The 15,272-nt window shown below is 32.8% G+C and overlaps 1 protein-coding gene across 1 annotated transcript; it reads right to left on the reverse strand.

Annotated features, from left to right (window-relative positions):
* Positions 1-2,928: 2,928 nt before the first annotated feature.
* On the reverse strand, positions 2,929-15,077 carry LOC123712481 (netrin receptor UNC5B-like). Its single transcript, XM_045665589.1, has 13 exons — positions 14,892-15,077; positions 14,344-14,720; positions 13,776-13,986; positions 11,322-11,521; positions 10,684-10,762; positions 10,102-10,281; positions 9,736-9,792; positions 9,201-9,362; positions 8,331-8,462; positions 7,860-8,022; positions 6,705-6,820; positions 6,080-6,331; positions 2,929-5,127 (listed from the first exon to the last, which is right to left on the reverse strand). The coding sequence occupies exons 1-13, from the start codon at positions 14,962-14,964 to the stop codon at positions 3,968-3,970; spliced, it is 3,162 nt and encodes a 1,053-aa protein (XP_045521545.1). The 5' UTR covers positions 14,965-15,077; the 3' UTR covers positions 2,929-3,967.
* Between the last annotated feature and the right edge of the window lie 195 nt (positions 15,078-15,272).

Raw genomic sequence — 15,272 nt, forward strand, 5'->3', positions numbered from 1 at the left:
GTAGCACGCTGAAACTACTAGGACAATACTGCTCCTATTAAGTACAACACAAGCTAAAATTCTCGATGTACTCTATACACGTTGTAGCCCATAGAACCCAAGAGTAACTAAATTCGGATACATGAGTTGGTAAGAAGGGTACACACCTAAGATAGATGTGCCTCAAATATTTATATATGTATATAGGCCACGAGGCATCAATGCATGATAATAGTACTGTGTTAAAAGTCAGTGCCTCACGCATACCATACACCCTCATCTTTATTAAGGGCTTTCTTTAATAGAAATGAAAGGCAGCTCGTGAAACCCTTACTCAAGTCGCTTCCCAAGTGATAGGATATAGCCGTGATGCAAAAAAATACTGGAAATATAGTATTTGAGTAGCAGTGTTGGCCGAGTGTCTTCAGCGTGCGACTCAACCTTGGCGTCGTTGGTTCGATGCCCGACTGTGCACCAATAGGCTTTCTGTCAGCATTCGCTTGAACGGTGAAACAAAATAACGCGAGGAAACGACCCAAATATTCGATGGCGTGTGTCAGGCACAGGAGGTGGATCACCTTTTAGATTGATTTTTAGAAATCGGACCTAAAGACCTATAGAGTGCTGATAACCAATTTGATTAAGAACATAATTAATATCGTTAAACAGATACATAAATCAGAGGCCAAAAACAATGGGTTTTGACTGTTATTTTTGACTGAAGAGTACTTTTTTATAAATAAATAGGGTGCAAATGTTGAGTAATAACGCCGCCCATGCACACACTCAATGTCAGAAAGCTCGCGAGTGCGTTGGCGGCAAAGACACTTTTTAAAAACAAAACACATTTATTATAAGTAGATTATACCACAATACATATATTTTAATTAAATTTATTCCCGTACTATAACGCCCTAACTCATGTCACACGGCAAACCAATACAGAGCAATGTAGAAGCTGATATCAATTATTTAACAATGCAATCGCGGGTGCCTCCAACCCTCACGTAAATACTTTAATACTCTGTATCCAGGTCAGAAAACACGGGATCTGTGTCATACAAATTATTTCACATTACATTTTTGCTTAAAATAAATGCTGTTGATGTCATATACAACGTCCATTTTCCTATTAGTAAGAACACTACAGCCTCACCTGCTTCTCAAAGCAAAGTAAAATCCATTAACAATTAGGATCCATTAAAATCACGGCATATCAGAAGTAATTTTAATTATCAAGAATAGTTGATAATTTACCTAAAGAACACACGACGTCGTTAAACCATGTATCACATCGAATTAAATACTACGTAGTGATATTGATTAAGAGCTGCGAATAATTAATATTGATATCGAAATTCATTTAATTCAATTCGTTTAAAATTCCGCCTAAAAATATCATTCACCATTCTTCCATGAACGACAAGTGTTAGGTTATTTACTCAGAAAAATTTAGTACTTTTGAAACAGATTATGGCAGTGGTCAACGTGTTTTTGGAACTACCTATAATCTATAGAAATATTTATGCTACCAATAATGTTATGTCAATTCCTGGTATTTGCTCTGCAAATGTCCACGCCGTAAGACATTCTGTGCTTGGTATGCTCGTCATGTCTGCTGAGAGAATGTATGTCTCGCTTGTATATTATGTACTTTTTTATATATTGAAATATATTTAGAATATTTGCAATTTTCTTAACGTATATAGTTATAATAGAAAATGGATAATTATAAAACTAAATTTAGTTTTAATGTTTGGTCTCTGAGTCTCCTTTAATTCTGGCAACATTTTCTCGCTCTATTGCAATAATTATTCGTTGAGCCAGAAAAAATCCTGGGGTTGTTCTGTACTATCTACCAGGCGTCAACTTCAATTTAATTAGCGTCTGTGCTCTTGAACCCGGCCCAAGCCCAAGAGTCTCTACTCCAAAGGGAACAAAATCAAATAAAAATAATTAAAATTATTATTAAAAGATGTTTTGATTAGATGCTTCAACTTATTGAGATATTTTAAGATGGTAGTACGACCTTATTTCCCATAACAAAAAACTACTAAACTTAATCTGTTATTATAAAACTATAACCCTCTAGATAAAATAAAATAAAATCAAAAATAAAACTCTAAAAATTGGTACATTTTATTAGTGTCAGAGATAAGATACATAAAATACATAAATAATACATTCACTACAAAAAATAGAAATAGACATACTTGTATAGCGGAAGTCAGGAACTTCCGCTATACGAAGGGATGCAATGTTAAAAAACAAGATAAATATATATGTTATAAAGGAGAAACGCCTGGCTTGTACGCGCTAAGCTTTCTCATCAAGAAAAAACATAAAAGAAGCATTATAAACATGCTTTAAACTTAAAGAAAAAACTGAAAATGGACCTGGCTATCACCGGATGGAAAAGCTAGAAATTAGGTGGATTTTACTCTAACAAACGAACTAAAAAAAGGAAACATAGAAGTTCTACTAGAGGAGGCATTTATCCTACATGTGGTTCCAATAACATAGTTTTAGATGAATACTTATAAGATACAAATGTTATTTAAGGTTGTTGGAAATAAATGGGCTTTATTTTTATTATAGAACTACTAGCTGCCCCCGCGAACTTCGTTTCACGTTAACAATTAACGATAATGTATCTAATTACTTTTCCTGTTGCTGTTTAAAATTATATATTTTACTTTTTCAGTAACATAAAATTGAACTAAAACATCACACATGTCAAAATGAGGATAATTAGATACTTATGAAAATATATTATAGAATGGATAAATTCGTGTGAAAATGACTTGAGAACTTATGAAGGCGCAGCGCTAACTAACTCGAAGCGAATTCCTCACAATCAATTTTGATATATATACAAATTATTATGAATGAAAAACATGTATATTTTAAAAATTTATTTCAAAAATTTAAACCACTACTATTCTTATCTATACCATTCTATTGGTACTCTTTACATAGCTATTATGTTTAAAACATACTCTTTTGTTTGGCCTACATATTTTACAAAACATTACGTGATATTTGTAAACCGATTCATCGGATGTAATATAAATAGCGAATATCTAATAATTGCTTAGTTATAAACGCGTTCTATGTTGTTAATAGAAATTAATGTTTAGCGTAAAGTTTTTTATCCGATAAATCAGTTTCTGAAAATGTCATTTTGACGTTGACGTTGACGAAACTAGTCAATTGTCAAAGATAGGACAATTGCTTTGAATCATAATGACAATTGACATTTATTTTCAACATTACATGTGTGCTTCAATTATTATAATATCTATAACGTTTTATTATAACTTTGACCCTGGAATTGATGAATAAGAAATAGCCATACCTGGCGTACTGCGTAATAATACGTAATACCTGTAAAATTGTGGGTCATAGTGGTGACACATCAATCTAACCGCGGCATAAAAAAAGCGATTTCAATTATCAAGAATAGTTGACAATTGACATAAAGAGCACATAATGACGTCATTTAACCATAAATCCCATTGAACTTAAAGAATGACTCGCCATAGTTCATCAATTCCATCAATGACTTGTTGTTACAAAAAATCACTACATTTGAAACGATTGTGCGTTAAAAACTTATCACTCGTGAAATCAATCTAAGTTTAAACTATCGTGTTCATTTGTTACATAAGATAAAATCATATAATGAGAGGTACGAAATGTTAAACAGATCTAAATAAAATATCACCGTTTTTATGTTGATCGGGTATTTTTACTTACTGTAATATGCCTGAACGAAATAACGTGTTTTTTTATCATACAGTTTAAAAGTTCAGAAACATATTTACAACAAACTTACCGCCTTATTCATAATGAAATAATTATAATTGCATTATTAAAGCGTCTTTAACGTTATTCTGATAATTTGTGTTTACGCCGTCATAAAGGTATTTTTATGAATAAGGGCGATAAATTGAATTATCCATCAATTATAAAATTTAAGATCAGTCTAATTAGGAAAGCATCGTCGTTCAACAACCGTCGCACAATCCACCCTCGACATCTCTCTAAAAATCCTCGACAAATTAACCAACATATTCGCATCGTTGTTCCTACATATCCACAGATTCAATATATTCTCTGTGGGAGAGCACGTGTTAGAGAAATAGTAATAATACGACGTCAATTTCAATTTCTCAGCCAGCAATCTCCAATCGTTCCCTTTCGACGACTGGCTATCCAACAATTTACACAATATCACCCTATCGGACTTCGTCAACACGTTAATCCTATAATAATTATTGTCCATCGTGTAATTCCTGTTTCCGTTCCTGTAAATAAAATCATACTTGTCCTCCTTTTTCGATAATGACGAATAATTGAATGGATTCTCGAGAATATTAACTGTATATCCCATCTCCGTGCCCGAGTAGCTAAATCGTTTATTACAATTGAGATTCGAATTAAAATCATTCGTTTTCAAATTGAAATTGACGGAATTCGATTGTTTCTGTTTCTGATACACCGTTATGTTCAGTTCCAGGCAATTGATCTCGTCGATTTGGGTCAACCCGAAAACACAGTACAAAGACCTAACGCTCATATTCCAAACGTGTAAGTACGAAAGCTCCTGGTACTTGGCTTCCGGTTGTATTTTCCACCCCGTTCCTACATCTCGAACGTTGAAGCAGAGATCGGAGCAATTCTCTTGGAAATACAAGGTTTTCGGCTCGCACATCAAGTAACCACCTGCGCGCCTTTCGTTTTCAAAACACTCGTAAAACGCGTACGGTGTGTCATTGCACACTCTGACATTTAAGCAATAATGGTCTTCGCTGGTTTTGTTAACAAATATGCCTAGCTTCAACAGTTTCGCATCTAGGCCATTGAAACTTCGGCCTATAAGAACGAAGTCACTGAGAAATTCACACACTAAATAAACTTTAGTTGGGTCGACTTGAGCGAATATTGGTGTACCCGGAGTTTCTTGTCCGAGTGTTAGAACTTTTCTCCATTCTCTTGAGTTGATTTCCTCGGGCTTTTGCAGTATTGAAAGCATCCAGCTTGAGCTTTTTAAAGCTGCACAGTGCGGGAAAGTGAGGACGACCGCTTTAGAGAAGTGGAAGTTTTTGGGGCCGCATCTGATGACGGGGCTGAGTTGAGTTTCACCTGTAAGGAATGCTTAATAAATTTAACGCGATTTATGAGTGATGTTGGAAAATCTGAGAGTGCAGAATAAGAGTAAAAATAAACGAGTAGATGAAAAATATCCCGAAATATTATGAATATAATTTTAATATTTAATAGAAATATAAAATAAAATACTGACAAGCTAATCTGTTTTTAATTACTATTAAGTAGGTCGGAGTGATATTTTAAGGGTATTGAAATGTCATCTGGGTCACGTTATTTATGAGCAATCACAAGGTGAATTAGAGGTTAATGTTGAATGCTATACGTAAATAGAAACAAAGTTTGGTAGCATGGACTGAAATACTTCAAAAAAGTGTATCTTTTTAAAGTAAATTATTTCCTTTAAAAAGATACACTTTTCCTCTTTCTTAATTCATAAAATTCATTTCCAAACGAAATATATAGTATTTATAATATTTTTAACCTACATAGTAATAATAATAATTAAAAATGGATAAATAGAAAATTAATGCAAAATTTAAAAAGTTTGACCTCTGTGGCAGACCTAATGAATAATGCTACCAGCATTATTCAATGAGCCCCAGCTCTGGGACCACTGGTACTGGTCTCCTAGGCGCCAACTTAAACTTTTAATAAATCTAAATATCTATGTTCTTCCTATTATCCCTTGCTGATATTGAGTGACATAATTCCATAACTTTATTTTAATTAACAAAATTATTTTAAAAGTTAAAGCTCCATATAAAAGTAACTTATTAAAGATACAGAGATAAAACCAATTCTTAAAAGGCCTTTCTTTGGGAGCCTTCTGGCAATATGTGTGTCCATGGGCGGCCGTATCACCTAACATAAGATGGGCCTTTGTTTGACTCCTTGGACTCCATAAAAAACAATGTAAAACCTGTTTGGTAATTGCGGGAACGCAAGATATTATCAATATCTAAAGAGTATAATTTTTATAACCCACCTTCTTGTAATATCGGCCTATTCCATTCTTCATCAGTGACGTCAAGGGAGAAGAGTTCCTCCCCTTTCTCCACAACCCCATCGGGTATAAATAAACTAACTCCACACTTATTCAAATTCAACCATTCGCCATCACCCAAAACAATCTTTGACGTTGTAGTTTCCAAAAAATTATTGACTTTAGAATCGATGGAGGCATGGTTTTTTAATGATGGCGACATTTCTACACTTTCATTGCCATATGATGAGCCAGCTGGAAGAGAATTGTCTTAAATTCGAAAAAAACATGGTTTTTGCTGAATAAATTCCTTATTAGTGTTGGGGAAGACACATTTCTGTTTCTGTGTCATTAATATTATTTTAAGGCGCAGCGGGCATATTCGCAACTAGCATTGCATGGCTGGAAAGCGCATACCTTTCGTATGCTAGCATGTACTTATAAGATATGCTAAATTTTTAAAACAACCATTAGTTAAAACTCATTTGTGTCATTGGTAAAAAATGCTAAAAATAAAATTATATTATTTATTATATAAGAAGTAAGTTAAGAGGATATTTAGACCATAAAAGAGTATTTAATAATGTGTTGAACTCTGGAAAAATAAATGATTTTTTAAAACACTCACAACTCAAAAAGCAGCTGGAGTCAGACCGCTCAGACTCAACGGGGTCTTTGCAAGCGAGAATCTTTTCGTTCGGCTTTCGCTCTTTGCTTACCTCATGGTCTATTGGTGACATATAGCTGTAATAAATACGTAAAAATACTAATATAAAAACAAAAATGTCTTTAACAATTTAAATATACAGTAAAGTTGCCTATTGCAAAAAAATCCTGAGTTGGAATATTGAGAAGAAATGCAAAAAATATGAAATATGAATATAATAACTCTATAAAGTAGTTTTGTATTATTATTATTTAATTATTACGCATCCGGCAACTTCTCTTAGGTTTTAACACCATCATTTATTTTAATTAAGAACTTGTTCGCCTGTAATCTGTAACTACGAAAAAAATGCAATATTCCAGTAGATCTGTATTATATATAAAGTACTAGAACGAAAAATTCTAGAATCCTAAAGATCCTAGAGAAACTTCTCCCTTATTTATAATATCAAATCTTGTATTTACATCTCACTTTCGAGTTATGAAACGCTGAAAAGTTAATTAAAGTTTTAAACTATTGTTACGTTAAATAATCACGGTACCTAACCGTAAATTTATATAAATAAATAATAGTAATGATAACAATTGCAAAATATGCTTAATCTAGTTTATTGTCTTTTGTTTTTATTGTATAAGTTATTTTCTCTTTTATCATTGTAATGTTTCCTTTTTATTGTTATGCCATCTTGTCATTGATGTACGTGCATGTGTTATTTTTGTGTGTCATGTGTTCTCTGTAATTGTTTGTATGTGTTTTGTTAGTGTGCCTTTAAAAAAATATGTGCGTGTACTAGTGTATACACGTAAGAAGTGAACTTCTTAATGACCTTATTTTTCGAAAAATTATCTACTATATGCAACTTTATAGAAATTGGTTAAATAAAATAAAATTAGATAAAGTTTGACAAAAGGCGTTTATTATTTGTATGAATACAAATAATATAATTATTTCATTTTACTTTATTATTCCTATCATTAATGACTTCAAATCTCAATTGAATCAACCGTGGTAAAGACAAGAAAAAGATGGCGCGTAACGGAAAAATGTGACAAGAAGCTTCACTTCAAACAACTTGACCTAACAAAATTGCCCATTATTACTAAACTTTAAACTAACCTGTTAGCCAATTGAGGCACCTCATACAAATGTTCGTGCCGGATACTGGCATTTGGTGGTCTGTGCGTTTGTCTTGTTAATGCTACTGTCTGAAATTCCTCGTGGATCAAGTCTGGCTGGTTTGTAAGTGTTCGCTTTATCACGCTACCAAAATAATTAGACCCTACAAAAACATAAACTAATTATTCCACGAAACAGAATCTGGGATTCTGAATGTAATATAAAATTTGACATTTCTTGTGAGACTTAAAATTGTGTGTCCCATTTGCTCAATATCGTTGCTAAGCAAGGCAAGAAATAGTTTTAATTTAATTTTGAGTGACGTGTAAACGTCAGAACAGAACATGGCACCGAACATCAAATATCATTAGACAGCTGTAAACTGTCATCTGTCAAAATCTGAATTAGCTCTAGATTAGATTAGAATTGTCTCATCTTTATTATCTAGAAATAAATATACTATATTTTTACCTGGCGGTGGTTTTACGTAGGGTGAGTTTTCAGTCATTTTTATTTTCATATATTTTATAACTAACACAGCGACTATAATGAATATTAGGAATGCTATTGATACTATTATGAATAATGGCCAATATGATGAACCTGTAAACGAAAATCATGTCAGAAATTGCTGAAAACCGTTTTTGTTTGTATTGAAACTGAATTAATATAGATTTTATAACATAGTCGTTTGTTCTTCAACTAAAACAAACCAAAAGTGAATATTGAATGTTCTGTCATTATGACTTCCGTTGAACGAAAATATAACTAAAATCTTATTTATTTCTTATTAGGTACACAATGATATGTTACCTTATATTCTATGTTTAAGCATGCCAACCAAATTAAGAACTCAGCCTTTCCGGCCAACAATGCACAAGGTTCATCAAAATATACATATATCCTGTTTGGTTATACTTTTAATATTTTTTTTAATTTAGTTAATGTGTTTTTCTAATTTATCACATTAAGACTGTGTCATAAATAATCATCAACGTAAGTACCGATAGTTCTTTAATATTATGGCAATAGTTGTAACTTTATGCCAGTTGCAAGTAAAAGGTTGGGAAGCTAGGCACGAGAAAAAAATCATCAAAAGGAAACAAAGGGATAAGCTAGTTAAAAACAAAATATGTACATGAACATATTACATACATCTTAATATGTACCGTTAGTTTATTCTGGTTTGTAGATAATTGTCTCTCTTTTCATGACAGACTCAACTCAATATGAAAGACAGAGACGAGAGTATGTTAGTCTGCTAGACATTAAAAACCAAGATTAACGTTTAAAATAAATTTTCTTGTAAGGGCGGTAGGTGGGTATAAAAAATGTATCTACCGTCATGTAGCAGATCAGATTTCGAAGTTCGAATACAGAGTGAACATTGTGCGACTTGATAATCCTTTCCGAGGCAGGCCGTGCTTGTAACGCAGCGCCTACGACGCGTTTGTAGACAATCCGAGTCGCAAAGAGACCACTCCGACCATTTTGACCAGCGACCTACACACAGTGACACCCTTTATGAGGCACACATTTCTACGTCTGTTTAATTGATATTTGTATCAGTATGAAATATGCTCCTATGTACAGTACATCTTACTAATTTATTCACTGGGCATATATGTTTTATACTTGGAAAAAATTCAAAGGCAAATAACATACGTTATAAGATTGATCCTCTTATTTTCTTACTATTTTATATAAATTACACATATGGGTGACACATATCGGATGACACACACGGGTGGTAAACGCAGTAGTATTCTTAATTGGCAGTCAGATCATTGTTATGTGATTTTCTATTATTAGGAGCACAACCATGCAATATTGACTAATTCAACATATAAGGAAAAATATTAATAACAATTCTTACCAATAATAATATCCGAAGATTCATCAGCCAGCTCATCCAAAGTGTCTACATAAACATCTGAGAAAGATATTATTTATAAGTATCGCAATACAACGAGGTAATGCTGTCAGCGTTAAAGGTACGAAAAAATTTAAAATTTGTTAATTATTTCTAAGTAGGATTAGAAAATTGTATATACCATGTATTTGATTACTATGATTACTTAATAAAGATTTTATTTATAAATTCACCAACCTGGACTACTATAAGTACTTAATATTATGAAATAAAAAACTCAATTAGATAATGTATGACATTTGAGAGATGTAGCAGACTTAATTAGAGATATCTTAACTAAGTGAATAAGGTTTAAAAAAGTTTCTTTACCTAAATCACAGTCAAAACAATCCTGCGTTTTCTGAATACTAGGTCCTACGCATGCCTGACCGCCATTCATAGGTCTTGGGGACGTGCAGGTCCTCACTCGTCTCCTGCCACGACCCTCACGAGGCTGTCCAGCACAGAAGCAGTCACTCCATGTAGACCATGCCGTCCAGCCTCCATTCACTAAAAAATTGTTGGCAATTATAAAGATATTAGAGATTTATTATATTTCGACTTGCGACTATAGGCGTTATTGCGACTCACATCCCTGAGGTCGTAGGTTCAATCCCCGGCTGTCCACTAATGGAATTTTGGTATGGATGAAGGAATACATGGTGAAAAACCGGCGTGCCTTGGTTCAAAAAGTCGACGGGGTCGAAGGTTTAGGATGTATGTTTTTCACAGTGAAAAAGATTAGTCTATAAAATAAACAAAGTGAAACTCAAATTCGAACTAACTTTATTCGTATATGTTACCAAGTACACTTATAAACGTCCACAAAAAAAAATGTTAAAATGTCAATACAATATATGTATACAAGGATTTTAAAATGTAATATTGTCTTGAAATTTGTTAACAACTCACCAAAGACCGTTAATAGGGCGGGCTCAGACATCCTTTTCCCCGCTACGTTCTCAGCGACGCAGGTGTAGTTGGCCATATCCTGAAATTCACCTTGTTTGAGCAACAAATTTTATCTTAAGAAAAAAATTTTTTGGTAATTTATTCTACGCTCAGATATTTTTTTCCCAACCCTAAATAAATTTTATACAATATTACAATTTACGGCATTTTTTTATGATGAGATGGGAAAGTCCAGTATTAAACATTGGCGTCAGATTTTTAAATACACATTCGAAATAATGTATAGTAAAATAATTATCAGTTTAGTAATATAAAACTATAAAGGCTTATAGAACCTTAAACGGGAACAATACAAGAATTTGTTTTATAAAAAAAATGTATTAAAAGTATAAGTAGAACAAAAATAATCAATATACGACAGAGAGTTACTGGATTAAATAGTTTTTTTTTTATAATAGTTGGTTCCAGACGGAATTATATGCCAACATTACTAACTAACCAAAGTACTAACAAATTATATCACGTTATGATAATTGAGTACATTCGGTCGTTTTACACCTGTTTTATTGATACAATAAATTAATTAGTATCAATACCTAAAGCAATAAACCCTATATTTATCGTAAATGTAATCTTACCAATAAAGTGGCTTGTTTAATAAGCAAATTGCCTTCTTTAGTTATTTGAACATTTTCATCAGCTACGACGGGTCCGCCATTTTTCAGCCAGTACGTTTGTGGAAATGGCGCCGCTTGGGGTGGCTCACAACGGAATGCCACACCACTATTCAATTTCACCAGCTGAGATTGGGGTGCTAATATGAAATGCTTCTTTATATCTACAAATATATGTAATAATATATTAGAATAGAGATGTATTAACATATCATATATTTAGTCGTATTTTTTTAATAGAAAACGCCTTGTATAACAAATTGTACTATTTTCCCAGTAAATTAGTTTTTATCTTATATATAAATCTGTATTATTATATCCATAATGAATCTTATTACACTAACCGATTTCATCTTACGTACGTATACTTTGAATAAAGTATGTGTTAAGACCGATTACTTTTAAATAATAATGGTCAAAACTATTATTGCAACTTCAGTCCGTATGAACCAATTTTTGAAGCCCTAATCAAAAGCATCAGAAGTTACGACAAGATTTTTCTCTTTGTCATATAACAGTTACCAGGATTGAGCCAATCTCTCGTTGATACATAGATTACAAATATTAAATTTTATAGAATACATTAGCTAAACCAATATATAGATATTTTTTTTAATTCAGGGGCGCTACAAACTTTTTAGGTCTGGGCCTTAGATACTGTTTCATAATCATTTGGCAATCTAATGATCAATGTCAAGTAGGTGATCAGCCTCCGGTGCCTGACGGTGCCTGTGATCAATTCGACGATCTCACGGATGAGAGTCGCATGCTGAATCCATTAGGCCAGCACTGATTTTAACATATAGATATAGTACATGCTTTAAACAACAATTAAATTGTCAAGTACTAGCCAAAAAAGATTTACTATGCCATTAATATTTGACCCGAGCCAAACTCCTAGATTTTATCTAATTTAGTTAAGTATATATTTATTTGAGTTTTTGATGATAAACATATTAGTTTTATTATTACACAACATCAAAATCGACCCAAGTTACTGGACTATTTGCCGCTCAACTATGCAACTTCAATTGGCGAATATAAATAGAATTTAATGTTTTTGAAGCAAACTTCTTTATCGGCGTTGGAAAAAAATTTACCGTCACATTTTTCCGTTACACGCCATCTTTTTCTTGTCCCTACCACGGTTGATTCGAAGCCATTAATAACAAAAATACATAAACGTTAACAATGATAGTAATAATTCTATTACATTTTATAAAATTCTGTAATAATCTTGGTAGTAATGGCGTTTTGTAAAACTTTATTTAACCAATTTCTGTAAAGTTGCATAGAGTAGATAATTTTTCGAAAAATAAGGTTTAAAGAAGTTTCACGTCTTACGTGTGTACACTACTACGCACACATTTTTGAAAAAAAAATACATTAAATCTAACACATGTGTTAAAAAGGCAAAAAAAAGCTAGAATATAGTCCGCGTGCCTAAAATTATTACTAGTTTCTTCAAAGAGCTTTTAGGGAGGCTCTCATGGGAATGTCACTTTTCAATTTCACTAGGATTGGGGTGCTATTGTGATACGCCTATATATAAACATATTGAAGTAAAATCTTTTTCACAAAGTGCTTCATATCGCAAAAAACTATTGTTATATTTACAAAAATATAACCATCCCATTTAATATATATTAATAAACATAACCTTACGTTACACTTGAATCAGAAATTTATCAGAAATTTTTTGCAGCTATAGCAATTTTATTCATTTAAAATATAACCGGGGGATCCAACATGGCTGTGGGTATCAGGATTTAGCACCATGCTCAACCTATGTGATCACCTTGCTACAGGCTTCAGAAAACTACCGTATAAAGCTTTCAAGGAAAGGTGTTTATATTGTAACGGATTTCTTAGATTAAAACTTTTAAGATACTAAGATATAATATAACAATACACAATTTTACTGTCTTTAATTAGCTGGCTAGGCTGGCTGATTGTGTGTGTGTTTTTTTTTTTTAATTTATCCATTATAAGGCAGAAGGCTCATCTGATTTTAAGATACTGCCGCCCATGGACACTCGCACTGCCAGAAGGCCAGCAAGCGCGCTGCCGGCCTTATAAGAATTGGGATGTTTTTTTCTTAAAGGGCCCTAACTTGAATTGGTTCGGAAATTCTTCATTGGGCAGCAATCCACATAGTGGTGGTACGTGGCTGAAATTGTCTTAAGAAACTTAGTTGTGGAACGACAGACGTCAAGGTGATACGGATGGTATTTTTTATTCTGCCTTGACGGACGATGAATGTATTTAAACATCTTAATAACAATTATTTATTTAAGCCTCCTGACGTGTCTAAGAGTTTTCAAGCATTGTCAGTAACAATTATACTAATATAACATTTTTATATAGCGTATTCATTCGTCTTAAAATGTTAATCATTATAACATCTATTTAACTTACAAGCAAGTTCAATCGTCGCAGGCTGACTCCACACATGACCTCTGCTAGTCCAGGCAAAGCAAGAGCATTGGAATTTCTCACTTCCAAAATATTCATCGACTTTATCTCTTGTCACTTTATATTCACCTTCAATAATTCTGACTCCAGTTTGAGGGTCCACAAACTCGAAATTCGTTGATGGAGTTTTTACTCCATTACAGTTAAAATATACCTACAATAATACGATATTAATAACCATTATCTTTGGATGCCAATAAGAGTTTTTCACACTTAAATACAATTTCTCTCTCAATTTATTCAGTTTCAAAATACAACGGGAGTCTCCCGTTCCACAAAGAAATTGTATTTAAGTCACAGTAATCACTATTTAAAACGATAAAGGCCCATTGAAATGTGGCTATATTAACGTCATATATTCGTCTTTATTGTCAAAACGTTAAGTTATATAATTAATCATTGAATTGATTATTGTTTGCCCCAAAAAATCTTTAATATTAAACTAAGTCGCCTCCTTAATTTTCATCATCAAAATTTCTTAATAATGTTTTATTTATTCATCCTTACTTACATCTAAAGCATTTGCAGCGCTGCATTTTAGAATAGCTGGCTTATTTTTAACAACATACGTATTTTCAGGTTCAAGCAAGAATACTGGTAGATTATCATTAACTGGATGTAGTGGGATCTTATCATCAATGTGAGAATCATCGTTTTTAATTGTGGTCTCGGTTGGGTCCTTATAATTACTATCTTCATAGTCTAAATAGGTCTGTTCTGCTTCATCTTCTTCCTCGTCCTCTTCCATTTCCTCGTGATTGGGAAATACAGCTGGTAAGAAGTAATCTTTGATTTCGCCCTTTGGGAGGTTGGTAAGGAAGTCGAGAGGTTTCTCGATTTCTTCTCTAATATCATTTTTTCCTTTGCTACCTTCATCTTTTTCAACATCTAAAATATTTTAACGATTTAATTTTATTTGAGCTTCTCTTGTACAAAAATTTATCTTACCTAAAGTACGTCTCTTTCTATATATCTACCATTGCTCTATGATGAAAAGAGACCAGTTTTTTAGTGAAAACAGGCTTAAACAAGTCTCAATAATAAAGACAATTTACTTACTTGTCACCACATGCCCATTAATGAAAAATACCAATTCAGCCAACACTAGGTAAACCAGAAACTTCACTTCCATTTATAAGTAATATTTTTAAACTTTACATAGACACCATTCCTCTTTGGGAATTTATACTGTTCCATATCCACTATCACATTTTTTTCCAAAACTAAAAGGGAATTCGCGTAAAAGTTTCGGATTTCTCGTCACATCGCAATAGGAGCTATCGTCATGGGGTGCGGAATGGTACTGAGGGTGATTCGTAAATAATGGGGTGACTGAATTTCAAAGTGGCAAAGTTGTGTGCGCATGCGTGAAAAGTTATCCCTAATCGACGAAGTTAGGGATGTGATAAATGCTGATGAATTGATGTTTTGAAGTTTCGA

This window comes from Pieris brassicae, chromosome 7, assembly GCF_905147105.1.
Source record: "Pieris brassicae chromosome 7, ilPieBrab1.1, whole genome shotgun sequence".
In the NCBI taxonomy this organism is placed as follows: Eukaryota; Metazoa; Arthropoda; class Insecta; order Lepidoptera; family Pieridae; genus Pieris; species Pieris brassicae.